The sequence below is a fragment of the Aquarana catesbeiana genome, linkage group LG03, assembly GCF_042186555.1.
Source record: "Aquarana catesbeiana isolate 2022-GZ linkage group LG03, ASM4218655v1, whole genome shotgun sequence".
NCBI classification, from domain to species: domain Eukaryota; kingdom Metazoa; phylum Chordata; class Amphibia; order Anura; family Ranidae; genus Aquarana; species Aquarana catesbeiana.
In genome coordinates this window covers 329,950,699-329,970,820 of record NC_133326.1, presented here as the reverse complement: position 1 = coordinate 329,970,820, position 20,122 = coordinate 329,950,699, and the positions used below count along the sequence as shown (strand labels likewise).

At 42.1% G+C, this 20,122-nt stretch overlaps 1 protein-coding gene and 1 pseudogene across 2 annotated transcripts in view; both read right to left on the bottom strand.

Moving 5' to 3' along the window:
* Positions 1 to 285: 285 nt before the first annotated feature.
* Positions 286 to 20,122, bottom strand: part of ITFG2 (integrin alpha FG-GAP repeat containing 2) — a 76,577-nt gene continuing 56,740 nt past the window's right edge. For both annotated transcript variants that reach the window (XM_073620496.1, XM_073620497.1), the window contains 4 exons: positions 3,842 to 3,933; positions 3,227 to 3,344; positions 2,955 to 3,128; positions 286 to 928 (listed from right to left, as the gene is read on the bottom strand). In XM_073620496.1, coding sequence (XP_073476597.1) covers positions 858 to 928; positions 2,955 to 3,128; positions 3,227 to 3,344; positions 3,842 to 3,933 — 455 coding nt within the window. In that variant the 3' untranslated portion in view covers positions 286 to 857. The remainder of the gene's footprint in view (positions 929 to 2,954; positions 3,129 to 3,226; positions 3,345 to 3,841; positions 3,934 to 20,122) is intronic.
* LOC141136010 (5S ribosomal RNA) lies at positions 11,634 to 11,751 on the bottom strand (annotated as a pseudogene).

Sequence of the window (20,122 nt, the reverse complement as noted above, 5' to 3'; positions counted from 1 at the left end):
AGCTCAGGCACTGATGTGGATGAGAAGGTCTGGCTCGCAGTCTCCGCCCTAATTCATCCCAAAGGGGGGAGTGTGCAACTTCATTTCTCCACACTATTTTCTGAGCGCTCAGGCAAGCTTTATAAATTTCTGGACTTTGAATGGATGTAGAGAAGAGAATATTGCAGAGAAACATGTGAAACTTTATGTAGGAGGATTGGTTTCATCTCCGTAGCATCTGAGGCCAGTCACTTCAGTGGGTATATGTAAGGGTTTACAACTACTGTAAATGGTTCAGTTTTCATATTGATTTTTTTTTTTTGTTTTAGGCATGTTGCCATCACATCGCATTTATTTGTTGACTCTTACAGCTTCTACTTCCTTTGGGAACCATACATTTGCTTACTGCTGATGTGCAGAATGTAACAATGATAAAGCTAATTAAAATATATTAAACCTTAACTCAGCCTGGAAGAAACGTATGCATTATATAACAATTTTTTTTACAACCGTACAAGTTAACTGTGTATGATGCAAAAGATTGCAACTGAGGACATAACTGCCATTCACTTGATCTGTATTAAAATAAGAAATTGATATGGCAGATAAAGAAGCCAGCACCCATGGGTTTCATTTACTTTCAAATACCCAGATCTTCTAAAGCTGATGGTAAACAATAGTGTGTCCAGGAAATCAACACCCAACATCTAACATGTCAAACAGATACAGCTGTTCAATTACATCCCAAGCGATAGAACTCTCCATCATTGCACAGCACATATTGTGCAAAGTGGACCAAGGTTAAATCCAAAGCTACAAGGGAAGTGTTCCAGTGGCCATATTCCTAAGGTCATCAAACCCTTCTCTTTAGATTGATGTTAATGTTGTCCATTCGGAGAATACAAGGTTTGATGGGTAAGTTCACGGACAGCAGAAGTATCACTTGCATCTGAAACATAAAACCACATTATTAAAATGTATTTGAATCCAATACTGTTCTGGTCATAGCATCCCTTAGTTTTGTACATATTTTTCAACTTATTTAGGAGCACATTGCTAATTTAATGTATGCTTTGTGATGTACTGCATTGTCTTAGCAACAGCACTAAAGGAAAACTTCTTTGATAAAGTTAAACAAGATTGGGAAGGGGGCAGGCATAATCGGCATCAGATGCCACCTTCTTAATGTCTGTTCTGTTGTGGCATTATAGGATATGCTTGTCTAATGCATCCACTTTCAAGCCAAAGTCCAGAAAGATATAAATAACATTAATGCAGGCCTGTATTTATTATTAAATAATTACAAGTTATTACATGTAATTTATTTTAGGTGGGTCCAGACTCAAAAAGTGAAGAATTTCAAGGTTATATAAAACATTTATAAAATTAATTGTGCCTTAGCAGTACCATTAAAAATGTCACCCTTTTCTTGAATTACTCCTGAAAATAGCAGTACAATTCCTGAAAAGTGAGAATGCCTAGCACTCCTAAGCCTTACAGTCTCATAACTATATATCTGCACTGTAAAATTAAGGCTCAGCTGCCCCAGACTGCAAGTCTCAGGAAATTTTGAGTGAGATGCAGTGAGGTCACTACTGTGCTGTTCTCTCTTCGCATTGTTGGAGGCATTGACATAATGAAGCCAAACCCTGCTTCTACCAATATGGCTGCCTCCACAGAGCAATACAGCGCAGAACAAGATATGGGAAGTTAGTAACAGGGAAAGGTCAGCTGCAGAGAGCCTGCAGGCATTTATGCTGACTATTCATTTGCCCTCACCCTACCATTTTTTAGCACAATTTAGTTCCATAATAAATACAAGTAGTTTAAATACCTAAATATAACTTAGTAGAAGTCTCTTGTAGTCATAGTATAGCGCAGCCAAGATGCAGAGAGGGAAAAGCAACATAATGAGTGCTGTCCAGGACATGTATGTGTAGTAGAGAAGAGAAGAAAAAAAAAAAAAAAAAAAAAAAAAACAGGCCTCCTGCATTGCCAGACATTGCTGTGCAGTGTGGCAGAGCTATGCAAGACACAGGCCTGGATTGACAGGAAAACAAAAAAAAAAACACAAACACACACACACACACACACACACACACACACACACACACTGGGAAGTGGAAAGCCTGAATTATAGATATTTATTTTTGTGTGTTTATCCGTTTGCCTGGAGTTCAGCTTTTTTATTACCCTGTTCACAACAGGGGCACATCTGCTAGTAGACAAAGGCACGTTAAGTACAACTTGTCCATTAATATGAAATCACTAAATCAAAACGTGATCTCGCACAGTGATCTCATTCCCTGGGATCCCTCCTCTAGGTAAAGTATTGTTTGGAAAGGGTACATAAAATAAGTGATAATAAATAGTGACGTGAAAATAATATTATTTTGCATAAGTGCATAAGTATAAAAACATTCTATAGTAAACTCTTAGGTGGTAAAAGTAATACGCAACTGATGACAAAGCTAGTGCTAACCGATGACAAATAAATGCTGGTGCAAAGCTAGTGCTAACAGACACATCAGTACACGTACTCTGGTATATAGTAAAAATTCTAGTCAATAATAGATAAAGAGATATAGTCCTTAGCGATGGGTAAACTATAATAGAAAGTCCAAAATAGGAATGTGATATGAATCCAATGTAAGGTTCCTTAATAAAGTACTATGGTGGTGTTGCCCTTCTGAACTTTCTGTAAGTATGGTCTCTCAGAACTCTAACCTCAAAGCTGTGGTGTCATAGCTGTTATGAGTAATAATCCATGGATGTTGTCACCGCTGTCGGTCAGTGCTGTAAAATAGCTCCAGCATAATCAGCTCGGTATTGGGGGTGAAGAAGGGAGGGGGAAAAAAAAAAAAAGAAGAGGGGGCTCCACAGTCCTTTAATACAGTGGTCATCAACCCTGTCCTCAGGCCATTAATATGGTTCTTTACCTATTTATCTAGAGGATTAAAGCAGGAAACACTTACCCACATGCAACTCTTTAAGAATTGAAGCAAATTCGTAATTTTCCTCCAAAACACGCAAGATATTGGAAGATTCTATTCTCTCCAGCATCACGGACCAATATACATAGATTTTTTGGTTAAAACCCACATAAACCAGACAGGGGCTATTCTGACCTCCCCTGCACGCATACAGTCCTGGAAAAAAAAAACAGCATGGAAGCATAAATCTACATAAAAATATGGAATTAAAAATCTGCAAAGACTTGTTATACCATATACAGACTGTCAATTACCAGCACAGAAGGCACTAACATTCTCGTCAACCTGGAACCGCAGTACAGTGCGATTGTGATCAATAATGTAGGTTTGTCCATCCCAAGCACAAGCAACAACTTCCTCTTGGCCATTTCCCTGCAAAAAAAAAAAAAAAACAGACTAAATCGCACACTCTGAGCACCAATGGACACAGGTCATATTATCCTTTTAAAATAAGAAGAGAAATAATAAAAAAAAAAAAAAAAAAAACCTTTTGGACAAACGGTATATCCTAGCAGTGTGTACAAGAAGCCTTGCTGCGTATACATTTTAGATATTGTCTACACTGGAACTCAATGCTCATGTGTATATATATATATATATATATATAAACACACACATACATATACACACATACACCTTTATTTTTGGTGTACATCTGTTACATTTCACAGTGCTACATCTGTGCATTAAAGATATAAATGTGCCGATTCTCCTAAATAAAAGAATTAAAAAAAACAAAAACACCTTTGACAAATTTCACAACAGCTCCCACCAATGCTGCTTTTTAAAAAAAATCTTTAAAGGAATAATTATAAAGTAGCTAACAGGATATAGAGCACATAGGAGAATTTGTGGTGACATAATCTTACCGTAACATCTAGTTTCTCCAGAGCAAATAACTGGTGATCAACCTGAACTGACCACAAAAGCCTATCGGAACCCTGCATGAGTTTCAAAGTGCCTGAAAGAGAGATAAGAACACAATCCATGTACATTTACTACTATATAATAAGTAATCTTGCTTTAGACACACAGTGGTAATAAAAAGTCTTACACCCTGGTTATAATGTCAGGTTTTTGTGATGTAAAAAAAAATTAGACAAAGAAATAATTTCAGAACTTTTTCCACCTTTAACCACTTGAGCCCCGGACCATTATGCTGCCTAAGGACCAGAGGTCTTTTTCCAATTTGGCACTGCGTCGCTTTAACTGCTAATTGCGCGGTCATGCAATGCTGTACCCAAACGAAATTTGCGTCCTTTTCTTCCCACAAATAGAGATTTCTTTTGATGGTATTTGATCACCTCTGCAGTTTTTATTTTTTGCGCTATAAACGGAAAAAGACCGAAAATTTTGAAAAAAAAAATGATATTTTCTACTTTTTGTTATAAAAAAAATCCAATAAACTAAATTTTAGTCATACATTTAGGCCAAAATGTATTCGGCCACATGTCTTTGGTAAAAAAAATGTCAATAAGCATATATTTATTGGTTTGCGCAAAAGTTATAGCGTCTACAAACTAGGGTACATTTTCTGTAATTTACACAGCTTTTAGTTTATGACTGCCTATGTCATTTCTTGAGGTGCTAAAATGGCAGGGCAGTACAAAACCCCCCCAAATGACCCCATTTTGGAAAGTAGACACCCCAAGGAAATTGCTGAAAGGCGTGTTGAACCCATTGAATATTTATTTTTTTTGTCCCAAGTGATTGAATAATGACAAAAAAAAAAAAAATATTTACAAAAAGTTGTCACTAAATGATATATTGCTCACACAGGCCATGGGTCTATGTGGAATTGCACCCCAAAATACATTCAGCTGCTTCTCCTGAGTATGGGGATACCACATGTGTGGGACTTTTTGGGAGCTTAGCCGTGTACGGGGCCCCCGAAAACCAAGCACCGCCTTCAGGATTTCTAAGGGTGTAAATTTTTGATTTCACTCTTCACTGCCTATCAGTTTCGGAGGCCATGGAATGCCCAGGTGGCACAAAACCCCCCCAAATGACCCCATTTTGGAAAGTAGACACCCCAAGCTATTTGCTGAGAGGCATGGTGAGTATTTTGCAGATCTCATTTGTTTTTGAAAATGAAGAAAGACAAGAAAAAACTTTTTTTTTTTTCTTTTTTCAATTTTCAAAACTTTGTGACAAAAAGTGAGGTCTGCAAAATACTCACTATACCTCTCAGCAAATAGCTTTGGGTGTCTACTTTCCAAAATGGGGTCATTTGGGGGGGGGTTTGTGCCACCTGGGCTTTCCATGGCCTCTGAAACTGTGATAGGCAGTGAAGAGTGAAATCAAAAATTCACGCCCTTAGAAAGCCTGAAGGCGGTGCTTGGTTTTCGGGGTCCCGTACGCGGCTAGGCTCCCAAAAAGTCTCACACATGTGGTATCCCCGTACTCAGGAGAAGCAGCAGAATGTATTTTGGGGTGTAATTTCACATATTCCCATGGCATGTTTGAGCAATATATCATTTAGTGACAACTTTGTGCAAAAAAAAAAAAAAAAAACAAAAAAAAAAATTTGTCTCTTTCCCGCAACTTGTGTCGCAATATAAAATATTCCATGGACTCGACATGCCTCTCAGCAAATAGCTTGGGGTGTCTACTTTCCAAAATGGGGTCATTTGGGGGGGTTTTGAACTGTCCTGGCATTTTATGCACAACATTTAGAAGCTTATGTCACACATCACCCACTCTTCTAACCACTTGAAGACAAAGCCCTTTCTGACACTCATTGTTTACATGAAAAAGTTATTTTTTTTTTGCAAAAAAATTACTTTGAACCCCCAAACATTATATATTTTTTTTAAAGCAAATGCCCTACAGATTAAAATGGTGGGTGTTTCATTTTTTTTTTTCACACAGTATTTGCGCAGCGATTTTTCAAACGCATTTTTTGGGGAAAAAACACACTTTTTTAAATTTTAATGCACTAAAACACACTATATTGCCCAAATGTTTGATGAAATAAAAAAAGATGATCTTAGGTCGAGTACATGGATACCAAACATGACATGCTTTAAAATTGCGCACAAACGTGCAATGGCAACAAAATAAATACATTTTTAAAAGCCTTTAAAAGCCTTTACAGGTTACCACTTTAGATTTACAGAGGAGCTCTACTGCAAAAATTACTGCCCTCGATCTGACCTTCGCGGCGATACCTCACATGCATGGTGCAATTGCTGTTTACGTTTGACGACAGACCGCCGCTTGCGTTCGCCTTAGCGCGAGAGCAGGGGGCGACAGGGGTGCTTTTTTTTTTTTTCTTTATTATTTTTTTTGCTTTTTTATCTTATTTTTAAACTGTTCCTTTCATTTTTTATTTTTTTTAATCATTTTTATTGTTATCTCGGGGAATGTAAATATCCCCTATGATAGCAATAGGTAGTGACAGGTACTCTTTTTTGAAAAAATTGGGGTCTATTAGACCCTAGATCTCTCCTCTGCCCTCAAAGCATCTGATGACACCAAGATCGGTGTGATAAAATGCTTACCCAATTTCCCAATGGCGCTATTTACATCCGGCGAAATCTAAGTCATAAAATGCTCGTAGCTTCCGGTTTCTTAGGCCATAGAGATGTTTGGAGCCACTCTGGTCTCTGATCAGCTCTATGGTCAGCTGGCTGAATCACCGGCTGCATTCTCAGGTTCCCTGTTGAGACAGGAGAGCCAGAGAAAAACACGGAAGACGGTGGGGGGGGGGGGGGCTTTCCCTCCCACGGCTTGTAAAAGCAGTCTAGAGGCTAATTAGCCACTAGGATTGCTTTTACATGAAAGCCGACCGCTGGCTGAAAAGAATGATACCAAGATGATACCTAAACCTGCAGGCATCATTCAAAGTCGTGAATGGCGTACCTGAAGACAAAAAAATGGTTAACAATAAAGCACAGTAAACGGTAAAGTATAAAAAATTGCATACCTGAAAAGCAAACATGATAAAACATAATAACAATAAAACATTGCAGAATAGAATACAGTAAAAAAGAGCAGAACAAGAGAGAGGAGAGAGAGAGAGAGAGAGAGAGAGAGAGAGAGAGAGAGAGAGAGAGAGAGAGAGAGAGAGAGAACAATAAAACGACAACTATTTTTTTTTATTTTATATATATATTTTTTTTTTTTACACTTTTTTTGTAACTAACTTTTATAACGGTAACCGGTTCCAGGTTCAGGTCTCTCAAAATACGATGGCATCTTGGGAGACCCTGTGAAAGTGTGCCTAGTCTGTGCAATGCTGTACCCTACGCTAATACTCAACTAATGAATGGCAGCGTTTAAAACATTCACCAATGCAAAGACCAGGATTGTCAGGACAGGAGGGACAATAATAGAGGGTGTCACGCCTATATTCGCGCTTGCTGCAGACACGACATCTTTTTTGGGGGTTTGTTGGGTAGGGGTACTCGGGAGGACATAAAGAAAATGCCTCTCATGCAGCCGACTGCATTTGGTTGGGGATGTGAATGGGGGAAGTACGGGCGCTGCAGAAGCGGTGGGTTCCCAATTAGGATTGGCGAATGCAGCAGGAAGGGCACTATGGGCACGACGGGCCTGTGTTCGTCTTTTTGGTGGCAGCGGGACACTTCTTGTGCTTGCCACCTCACCAGCTTGAACTGCACTTATGGGACTCGCCACGTCACCAAGTGTTACTGCAGTGCTGGTTTGACTACGACCGGGGTCTACTAGGCCGCTGGCGCTTGCCAGTTCAATAAAAAGCTACCAAAAAAACTGTTAGCGATCGCAGGGATCAGGCCTGACTCTGCGAACGCTGCAGTTATGCGTTAAGTGTTTTGTAAGTGACAGTGATCGATCGATACTGCACTTGGGTGGGCTGGGCTGGGCCGGGCGGAGGGGCAAAATGCAGGTGCTAGCAGGTATCTGGGCTGATCCCGCTAACACTGCGTTTTTGGGAACCCTAAACTGCTGGGGACGCTAGTATAGATCTGATCGGATCAGATATTGATCCGATCAGATACTATACCACTAAGGGAGCTGTACGGTGCGTGCGTGGGTGTTAGCGCTACTGGCGCTAACCTGACGCTGCCTGGGGCTTGCCAGTTCACCAAAATGCTACCAAAAAAACTGTTAGCGATCGCAGGGATCAGGCCTGACTCTGCGAACGCTGCAGTTATGCGTTTAGTGTTTTGTAAGTGACAGTGATCGATCGATACTGCACTTGGGCTGGGCCGGGCGGAGGGGCAAAACGCAGGTGCTAGCAGGTATCTGGGCTGATCCCGCTAACACTGTGTTTTTGGGAACCCTAAACTGCTGGGGACGCTAGTATAGATCTGATCGGATCAGATGTTGATCCGATCAGATACTATACCACTAAGGGAGGCGTATGCTGCGTGCGTGGGTGTTAGCGGTACTGGCGCTAATCTGACGCTGCCTGGGGCGACGCATATCACCGCCGGGCGATCAGGGGGCTAAACCTTTATTCGGTAATAAACGGCGGGTGCCCTGACACTATAAAAAATAAACAAACTAACCAGCGTCACCCGTAACAGTTATACGGTGATCAGTGGTGAAAGGGTTAACTAGGGGGCAATCAAGGGGTTAAAACATTTATCCGGTAGTATATGGGGGTCCCTGTCGCTATAAAACGCTGACGGCGAACCTAAATATTTACGTCCCTAACTAGCGTCACCAGCGACACTAATACAGCGATCAGAAAAATGATCGCTTAGCGACACTGGTGACAGGGGGTGATCAAGGGGTTAAAACTTTATTAGGGGGGTTAGGGGGGTATCCTAGACCTACAGGGGGGTAATACTAACTGTCCCAACACTGTAACTGTCACAAACTGACACCAATGCAGTAATCAGAAAAAAAAAAAAAAAAAAACTGCTGATGTCAGTTTGTGACGGGGGGGGGGGGGGGGGGTGTGATTGGGGGGGGGGGGGGGGGGGGATCGGGGTGTTTTGTGTGCCTGGCATGTTCTACTGTGTGTGTGTGTGTGTGTGTGTTGTGCACTCACATACCTGTCTTCTCTCCTCGGGCCGGAACGGAAATTACCGAGCCGAGGAGAGATGACATCATTTCCTTTGCTGCTGTTTAGCATACAGCAGCAAAGGAATGATGTGATTGGCCGGCGGCGATCGCGAGGGGGGGGCCACGAACGGATGGCCTCCCCCTCACCTCTGATCGCCGCTGGACAAAAGACGACCGCCTCGGGCACCGGGGGGGGGGGGGGGGGGTACGATCGGACCCCCCACCCGCGGAAGGCAAATCACGTATATGTACGTGATTTTGCCTGTCCGTGCCACCTTGCCGACGTAAATCGGCGTGAGGCGGTCGTCAAGTGGTTAATGTGACCTATAAACTGTACAACTCAATTATACAACAAACTGAAATCTTTTATGTGGAGGGAAGTAAAAATAAAGAACTAAAAATAGGGTTTTTAGAACAGCTTACCTGTAAAATCCTTTTCTTTTGAAGTCCATCACGGGACACGGAGCCATAGTAATTACTATGTGGGTTATAGTCCACCTTCAGGTGCTAGACACTGGCACACCCTAAACAGGAAGTTGCCTCCCTATACAACCTCACCCACTACTGGGAGTAACTCAGTTTTGTAGCAAAGCAATACACGTGTATACTAGAAAGAGGGGCGGGACCTGTGTCCCATGATGTACTTCAAAAGAAAAGGATTTTACAGGTAAGCAGTTATAAAATCCTATTTTCTTTAATCGTACATCACGGGACACAGAGCCATAGTAATTACTATATGGGATGTCCCAGAGCAATGCCAACTGAGGGGAGGGAGACACAACCAAGTAGGGCACCATGAGATCAGAGGATTTATACTGCTGCCTTGAGTACACTGCGCCAAAAGGCGACATCCTCATGTCTTTTTACATCCACCAGATAGAATCTGGTAAATGTATGGATTGAAGACCAAGTTGCGGCCTTGCAGAATTGAGCCATGGAGGCTTGGTGAAGCACTAACAGCCCTAGGAGGAGTGTGCTTTGATTTGAGAGGGTAGAACTACCTCTTTAAACCTTAAGCTTGAACGATTACTTGTTGAATCCATTTAGAAATAGTAGATTTCGATGCTGCCTGTCCTCTTTTAGGACCTTCAGGCAACACGAACAAAACATCCGTTTTCTGAATCTGAGCAGTCGCTTTTAAGTAGACTTTGACTGCTCTCACCACATCAAGAGAATGTAGCGATTTTTCTTCCATAGAACAGGGTTCTGGAAAAATGAAGGTAGAACAATATCCTGATTTAGATAAAAACCTGATATTACCTTCCGTAAAAAGTTAGGATGAGGACGCAATACAACCTTATACTTGTGAACAATGAAAATATGGCTCTTTACAAGAAAGAGCAGCAGATATGGTTACCAGAAAAAAACAGTTTCCATGTCAAAAAAGGACCAAGGGAATATGTCGTATTGGCCCCCAAAAAGGCCGTTTTGTAACGCCGACAAAACTAAATTCAAGTCCCAAGGGTACAGGGGTTACTTAACCAGAGATTAAGCCGTGTTACCCACTGAATAAAATTACAAACCAAAGAATGTGAAGCAATTAGTCATTGAAATAATACCGATAAGGCCGAGACCTGTCCTTAGAAAGCACTCAAGACCAGCCTTATTTCTCACCCCATCTGCAGAAAGTCAAGGATTCTACCTTTGACCTAATTCTTGGGGTGCAACTCCTGGTTTCACACCAGGAGACATGTTTCCCAGACTCCATAATATATAATTATGGAGGTCAGCTCCGTTGCATTAACCAAGGTAGAAACTACTGAACCTGACAGCCCACGCTTCTTCAGAGTGTGGGTCTTAATAGCCAGACAGTTAAATTTAGCATTTGTAAAGTAGGATGGAACACCGGACCTTGCGAGAGAAGGTCTGGCTGTGATGGTAGGGTCCATGGGTCCCCTACTGCAATCTTTACGATCTCTGCATACCAAGATCTCCTGGGCCCCGCTGGGGGCCACAAGAATCAACAACTTCCCTTTCTGCTTGATCCTGCGAAGAATTTGTGAATGCAGGCAGAATAGGAGGGAATGCATAAATCAGTGAGAACCGATTCCACGGGAATAGCAAGGTATCTGTCTCACATGCTAGCGGATCCTTTGTTCTTGACACAAAGTTGTCGATTTCTTTGTTGAACCTGGACGCAAACAGATCTATGTCTGGGATCCCCCATTTTTGACATATTACCAGGAAGATATCAGGGTGAAGGAACCATTCTCCCGGGAACAACTGCTGGCGACTCAAGTAGTCCGCCTGCCAATTTTCTATTCCTAGAATGAAGACTGCCAATAGGCAAAGTACACTGTTTCTGCCCAAGATAGGATATGATTCACCTTTCTCTGGGCCGCACAACTTCTTGTGCCCCTTTGGTGATTAATATAGCCCATTGCTGTGGCATTGTCGGATTAAATCCTGGGAGGACAATACCGTAAACTGACCATTCAGGTCCTCAGGACCAAGAGCTCTGCCTGAATTTCTAAAATGTTAATGGGCAAGGCCATTTCTGAACTGGGCCACTTCTCTTGGACAGTTGCCTCTTCCAGGACTGTTCCCCAATCTAAACAAAAAAAGTTGGCATATATTGTTACCACTTCCCAGGTAAGTGAAGGAAGGATTTTCCCCTTAGTAGATTTTTGGATATTAACCATAAACTGAGGCTCCAGTGCACCCAGCCTACAGCACCTGGTATTTCCAGGTGGTCCCTCATCCGGCACTAACCAGGCCCGACCCTGCTTAGCCTTCAAAATCAGACGAGATCGGGCGCTATCAGGGTGATGTGGCCGTAGGCTTTGGAGTCAGACACATTGGGAATGTAGAGCTTGAACCCAGATAGGATACTGTTTTGCAGCAGTCTCGAATGAAACTGAGCATAAGGAACGGCCTTGAATGAAGCCACCATCTTTCCCAACAACCTCATGCAAAGTTGAATAGAAGAAATTCATCTTGCTTCGACCACCTAAATCAGTTCCTTTATGGCGCTGATCTTTGCCTGGGGTAAGAATACCCTTTTCTGGGTGTACCTATGATCGGACCCAAGTATTTTAGCCTTCATAGTTTTAATGAAGATTTCTCCTAGGTTGAGAATCTGACCTAGATATTCCAGGTAGTTGATCTGGTGACCATACTTTGGTCTAAGCGGGCTAGCGACTGGTCTATCAAGAACAGATCGACTAGGTAAACCATAATCGTTATACCTTGGGCCCTTAATCTGGCTAGAAGAGGGGCGAGAACCTTTGTAAACACTCAAGGTGCAGTAGCTGGACCGGAAAGCAGAGCTACATACTGAAAATGAAGATTTTCCACCTTGAAAAGTAGATATTACTAGCGAGTGAGGAAATAGGCATATGGAGGTATGCATCTTTGATGTCAATTGACCCCAGAAGTTCTCCTCCTTGTAGGATGGAGATAACAGATTTGGATCCATACGAAAAAAAGAGTGGTTATATTCAGGAATTGAATTTAGATTTTTGAGATCCAGAATGTCCATTCGGATATGGCACTGTGAAAAAAAAAAAGAGGTTCGAATCAAACCCCAACCTCTGTTCTTACATGGGGACCCCCATGATCACTTTTTTATTTTTCTCTGGAACCTTAGAAACGTTTTATCAGAGAAAACGAGGAGACGGGAACTCTTGGAACTCCAGTTTGTACCCTGGAGCTATTGAGGAAGTTCCCCGTTCGTCTCAACATTCTTCCTGCCAGATCCTTGAGAACTGCAGAAGAATTCCCCCCATTCAATTGAACCAGACGGTGGAAGCCGCTGTGACTGCCTGGAGGCTGATGCCTCTGGCACAGGAGAAGAAGCTTTAAAACAAAAATACATTTACTCCTTTTCTTAAACGGCAAAAAGGGGTGCTTTCCAATAGAATTTCTTTGGATTATTTTCCAAAACATCCCCAAATAGCTGTTTCACCACAAAAAAGAAGACTAGCCAGGAGCTTCTTACAAGGTGCTTAGCGAAGGGCGCAAGGCCTGAAGGATAGAATCTCTAATAGCAACTATTGCAAACATAAAGCTGCCTCCTGGGCCTGAGCAGGATAACCTTGAACACCTGTTTAAACTGGTCACTCAATGATTAAGCAATTACTGTCAGTGCAGGCTGAGACACTCAATCTGCCAGAGATAAAAAAAAAAAAAAAAAAAAAAGTTTTTTTTTGTTTTTTTTCAATAGGAATTCCACTGTTTTATCCGTTGGATCCCTACGCATTTGAGCATTGTCTGCCGGACAAGTCAAACTTAATCACAGAGGATATAGCAGCGTTAATTGCTGGTATACCCTACTAGTGAATTTCCTCTACCATAGGATAAAATGAGAAAACTTTTTAGGAGGGGGGAAAAAAAAAAAAAAAAAAAAAAAAAAAAAAAAAAAAAAAAAAAGCTTATCTGGGTGATCTCTCAGATACAAAAAAGCTTTTCCAGCAATGAATGGACAGGAAAAGGCATGCACAGCTTGAGGAGGCTTTAGTGAACCCAAACAAACTCTCAGTTAAAGCGGGGGTCCACCTATCTATCGTTTTTTTTATTTTTTGGAGTTCATTCACAAACTTTTCTTCTCATGATTATGTACTCACATGTTCTGTGTAATAAGTCCACCTGTGTCCGATTTCGTTGTAAAGAATAACTTATAAAATTCACTGAAGGCGGTTTCCATCTTCATTGTGGGCATTTGAAGCCCATAAGCATGTATTTCCTGGATGCGGTGAATGCTGTGTTCCCAGCATTCACTGAGATGTTGTGATGACGCTGTTGCACAATGCATGCTGGGAAGCCTGAGACTAGCTCCCAGGGGACTGTGGGAGCTAGAAACACGCCTACTCCCATGGGAGGAAAACCAGGAAGTGCTAAGAAGATTAGAAAAAAAAAAAGGTAATTACGGCGATTTAAATTTTTTTACACAGCATGTCAGCATCTAGGCAAGGAAGAGAATGCATAGAGATAATGTTCAAAATTTGGGTGGAACTCCGCTTTAAGGGTACATAAATGTGGAGCGATCATTCAGCAAGAAATTGAACCATCAATCTTAAGATTGGAACAACCGATTCTCCCGCATTTGACACCTCAGAAGAGGAGTCATCAGCCTCACCGCAGTCCCCTGAGGGAATTAGTCTTCTCCTGCCCCTAGTTCCTCAGTTTGAGGGTCCTGGGTAATGGAAGAGAACCTGTTGCATTTTGACCCACACTGGGAAGCTATTAAAGTTGCTAAATTTTTTTTTTTTTTTAATTATCATAAAATAAACAGGGGCTGCAGTGTTAAAAACAGCTGCAGACATTTCATGGCCCTAATGCTCATTCTGACCAGCCACCCCCTCTCAGGAGAGGATGCCATTTGTAGAGATGAGTAGGCTTTCTAGAGCTTGAGGAAGACACTTTCAGCTCTTTTTTGGGGGCGTTTCAACACCCCCTTCTGACCATAGCCCGATGCACAAAGCAGAGGTACTACCAGAAGAAATCACATTCACTGCTTGAGCAATAGTCCAGCTACTGCCGCTGCTATTAATGCTCAGCCTGATGCAAATAGTAAATGTGTCAAACAGGAAATACCTGTATCACCAAAACCTCTTTCATGCTCTTCTTTGCTCTTATGTCTCTCCGACAATTTTGCAGCCAGCATAAATGGAGTTTTTCTTTCTTAAAAACACACTCCCGCATTAGAGGACGCCAACTCCGCGCTAAGCCCCACCCCCACCGTAGCATCGCGCCCCCCCTCCTTTTTCAAAAAAGTTTTCCCGCGCAAGCACGAGCCTCCGATCCGACGGGATCGGCTGAGTGAGGGAGGGATAGCGTGGAGGAGGCCTGGAAGCCACCGCCTTTGCCGATCGTTTTTAGTTCTCCCTTATACTCAGCCTCTTGAAGAGGGGAAGAGTTCAGCTCAGGTGGAGGTGTCTGGAGGAAGCAAAACCCCCCCAAACTTACCAGAGGTCTGCCCGTTAGCCAGAGGAAAAAAAGTCTGCTGCTTCTGTGACACAGCGTGACTGAGCAAAGCATGAGAAGACATGTGCTCCATACAGCCCCCCAGTGGTGACACTTAGGCATGATAATATTTACTTTAAAGGAGACATTTCATAAGAAAATTTAAAAATTCCTTAGAAAACTCCACTTACCTATCCCGCCGCAGGGTTTTCGGTGGTAAAACCAACAGACCCAATTTTCACCCTTCATGGTGGGTTCCGTTAACAAACCTTCAGGAACCGGGGACCCTCGGGGAACCCACAATCCTGAACCTGTAAAAAGCACCCCGCCAGTAAAACTTTATGGCCTTAATGCCAAAAGTACTGGATCCTGGGGTCCAGCTTTCTAAAAGAGAAGCGTTACAGGAAAAACCTTGTTTCTTCTGAGACACTTTGAATGGATCAGGCTGCATGGCTAGCCCCAGCAAGGATTGCTCCAGAGCAGCTCAGCACAGCACATCTTCACTCGTGACCAACACCTTAGACACTGGCGAAAAAACAGATACTCCCAGTAGTGGGAGGGGTTGTATAGGGAGGGAACTTCCCATTTAGGGTGTGCCAGTGTCCAGCACCTGAAGGTGGACTATAACCCACATTGTAATTACTATGGCTCTGTGTCCCGAGATGTACGATTAAAGAAATAATGTGGTTGCATAAGTGTGCAAACACCTTATGCCGCATACACACGACCGGACTTTCCGGCAGAAAAGGTCCGACGGAATCATTCCATCGGACATTCCGATCATGTGTGGGCTTCATCGGACTTTTTATTTTGAAAATTCTGATGGATCTAGAAATAGAACATGTTTTAAATGTTTCCGACAGAATCAATCCCTATCGGGAAAACCATTCTGTATGCTATTCCGACGGACGAAAAACGACACAAGGGCAGCTATTGGCTACTGTCTATTAAACTTCCTTTCTCTAGTCCCGTCGTACGTCATCGCGTTCTAAACGATCAGACTTTGGTGTGATCGTGTGTAGGCAAGTCCATTTCAGCGGAACTCTGTCGAAAAAAACAGTCAGAGTTCATTCCGATGGAAAAAAAGGTCGTGTGTACGTGGCATTAACCGCTTGACATCCGGAGGACGTCATATGACGTCCTCGACTTTCGGGGCTTATATCTGAATGATGTCTGAGGCTACAGACATCATTCAGATACCGGCATTTTCAGCCGGCGATTCCGTACACCATAAGAACGATCATAGCGGCTGTTCCGCCGCTTGATCGTTCTTACGGGCAGCGGGAGGGGACGTCCCCACCTCCCGCCGCCCTCCGGTGCTACTACCGACTCACCTCAGCGATCGGTGAGTCGGATAGCGGATCCGCCGGCGCCGGATGTTCACCATAGAGATTTCCGGCGGACCAGATGGTCGCCGGAGTCTCTATGATTGTTCGGAGGCCGGGCGCGATGTTATGACGTCACGCCCGGCCTCTGCATTCAAAAAAACGGCGCCGCTTCGGCTGTGAAGCGGCGATCGTTTTATTTTTTTTTTTTGATTTTAGGCTTCCCAGCCTAGAGGTGAGATGTGGGGTCTTATTGACCCCATATCTCACTGTAAAGAGGACTGATCGTGTCATATTCCTATTACAAGGGATGTTTACATTCCTTGTAATAGGAATAAAAGTGATCAAAAAAAAAAAAATTTTTTTTAAAGTGTAAAAATAAAAATTTTTAAGTAAAATTAACAATAAAAAAAAAAAAAAAATTTTTTAAAGCGCCCCTGTCCCCGTGAGCTCGCACGCAGAAGCGAACGCATACGTAAGTCCCGCCCACATATGAAAACGGTGTTCAAACCACACATGTGAGGTATCGCCGCGAATGTTAGAGCGAGAGCAATAATTTTGGCCCTAGACCTCCTCTGTAACTCAAAACATGTAACCAGTAAAAAATGTTAAAGCGTCGCCTATGGGGATTTTTAAGTACCAAAGTTTGGCGCCATTCCACGAGCGTGTGCAATTTTGAAGCGTGACATGTTAGGTATCTATTTACTCGGCGTAACTTCATCTTTCACACAATGCAAAAAAATTTGGCTAACTTTGCTGTTTTGTTTTTTTTTTTAAAGCATGAAACTGTTTTTTTTTTAAAAAAAAAACGCGTTTGAAAAATTGCTGCGCAAATACCGTGCAAGATAAAAAGTTGCAATGACTGCCATTGTATTCTCTAGGGTCTCTGCTAAAAAAAACATATATAATGTTTGGGGGTTCTATCTAATTTTATAGCAAAGAAATGATGATTTTTGACATGTAGGAGCGAAGTGTCAGAAATGGCCTGGATGCGAAGTGGTTAAACTGATACTTTGTTGAAGCACCTTTTGATTTTATTACAGAACTCAGTATTTTTGGATGAGTCTATCAGCATGGCACATCTTGACTTGGCAATATTTGCCCACTCGTCTTTGCAAAAACAGACTGCAAAGGCATTTCCCTCTTCGGATCACCCCAAAAGATTTTGATTTGAATGTATGCTTTGAGTCGTTGTCATGCTGAAAGATCAAGTTCCTCTTCATGTTCAGCTTTCTAGCAGAAGCCTGAAGGTTTTGTGCCAATATTGACTGGTATTTGGAATGGTTCACAATTCCCTCTACTTTGACTAAGGCCCCTGTTCCAGCTGAAGAAAATGCTCCAAAGCATGATGCTGCCTCAGCCATGCTTCACTGTGGGTATGGTGTTCTTTTGGTGATGTGCAGGGTTTTTGCGCCAAACATATCTTTTGGAATTATGGCCAAAAGGTTCAACCTTGGTTTCATCAAACCAGAACACATTTTCCCCACATTCTTTTGTTTTTGTTTGTTTGTTTGTTTTTGTTTTTGCAAAATTTAGCCAGGCTTGGATGTTTTTCTTGGTAAAAAAAGGCTTCCATCTCGCCACTCTACCCCATAGCCCAGACATATGAAGAATACAGGAGATTGTTGTCCTATGTACCACACAGCCAGTACTTGCCAGATATTCCTGCAGCTCCTTTAATGTTGCTGTAGGCCTCTTGGCAATCTCGCTGACCAGTTTTCTTCTCGTTTTTACATCAACATCATGAGTATAAATGTGATTGCCTAATTCTGAACAAAGCTACATCCCCAGTTATAAGAGGGTATGCACACGTATGCAACCACATTATTTTAGCTTTTTAGTTTTACTCCCCCCCCAATAAAAGATTTCAGTTTGTTGTTCAACTGAGTTGTACAGTTTATAGGTCACATTAAAAGGTGGAAAAAGTTTTGAAATTATTTATCTTTTTCTCATTTTTTTACATCACAGAAACCTGACATTTTAACAGGGGTGTGTAGACTTTATATCCACCGTATATGTGATAAATATACTTGAAATATAAAAATCAGTGAAAACTCAATATTTGAATGTCTATTTACCTTTACTACCGAGTTTTCACAGATTTATATTTGAAGTATATTTAGCACATGGGTTACAATTTTTATGCACTGCACATTTGCGTTTATCAATATTTGTAATTTCATGGGTGAATCACAAATTTGTACAAGCTTGCTTTATATTAGGGCATGTTAAAATTGCAATGCTTTGACATACTTTATACATGGCTTTAGATATAATTTTACACTTTATATAAAACAAAGTGCAAAAGCACAATTGTTAATTGTTTAAGTCTATTTATTCTGCAAATGTTTGGGCACTTTTCTATTGATCCACTAGTGCTTGGCATAGTCCACAAAATTGATTCATTAGATCTTAGTGAGAAGAAAAACTGCAGAGGGTAATACATTTTCTGGCCCTCATGTTTCACTGCAGGTTTGTGCACCAAAAGATGCAATTTATGGATAAAATGGTAAGTGGTAAGAAACTGATGTTTCTTACCACGGGTTATACATTTTTAACAATAACACTATGTATATTTTCACACATTTCTCTAAAACTATTTCTAATTCATGGCACATGAAGTTTGACATCAGCATTATGCTATTACCTATGTAATTTGTGACATTTGTGTAGTAGGCGTATCTACACTTAAAAGCTACAGTAACTGTGCATATACAAATAGAACAAGAATTTATAAGAATAGCACAGGATTTCATATTAAAGTGGGGTTCCCATTAAAAAAAAAAATTTAAAAGTCAGCAGCTACAAATACTGCAGCTGCTGACTTTTAATTGGACACTTACCTGTCCCAGGGTCCAGCGATGCGGGGGATTGAAGCCCCGCTGGTCCCCCCCCCTCCGTTCGGCGGCGCCGGGCTGTGGCTTCACAGCCGGGCACCCACTGCGCATGCGCGAGCGGCGCCGTGATTGGCCGCTCAGTCATCTGGGACCTGTAATGGGTCCCAAATGATTGACAAGAGGGAGGGAGCAGAGCCCTTCCTGTGCCGAGGGGAAGTGATGTCACCAGCCCAGGCACTGAAAGAGGCAGACTACGAGGGACCCCCTAGCAACAGGCATTTAGAGGCGAGGAAAAAAAAAAAAAAATTTCCAAATTTTTATTTTTTTTTATTTTTAGGCACATTCATGTATTTTTTTTTTTTGGGTGGAACACTACTTTAAAGTGGTCTAAAACACAACAGGAGAGACTGCGAGCAGCAAGAGTCAAGTCCTGTGAGGAAGGAGCAGGGAACTTAGCCAAGCCACGCACTGTGTGTGTGTGTGTACGTACACAGCCAATCTCTGGAATGCACCCACACAAGTGTTCCGAGCACATGGCTTGCTGAGAGGGCACTCAGAGAAGAATAGGAGCGGAGAGCGCCAACAAGGGACTGAAAAGCAGGAGGTAAGCCACTGCTCTGTGCAATATTTTTGCATAGAACAGGCAAGTATAACATCTTAATTTGAATTTTTTAAAGATTACGTTATTATCACTTTGGCTTTAGATGCTTGTAACAAGCTCACACAGCAAGGGTGCAAGGCTCCTAGGCACCAGACACAGGCTCAATTAAAGTGGATGTAAACCCAATGTCATCCTTTCTAAACTACTGCCATAGGGGTTATCTATAAGGATATACATGCCTCCTGCATGTATCTTTACCTGTCAAATGTCTCCCCTCTGTCTGTTATGAGACCCGAAAAACTGCAGATTCTGTGGGTGGGTCTGTTGTCTGGAGCTCGGTGGGTGGAGTCGTGATGTCAGTAGACTCCCCGCCCACCTCTACACTCCCCTTGTCGATATGCATTTTCTCCTGTGTATTTCTTACACTGAACTTCTGCTATGATCTCTAACATCCAGTGAAAAGACAGGAAAGTAACCACATGACTT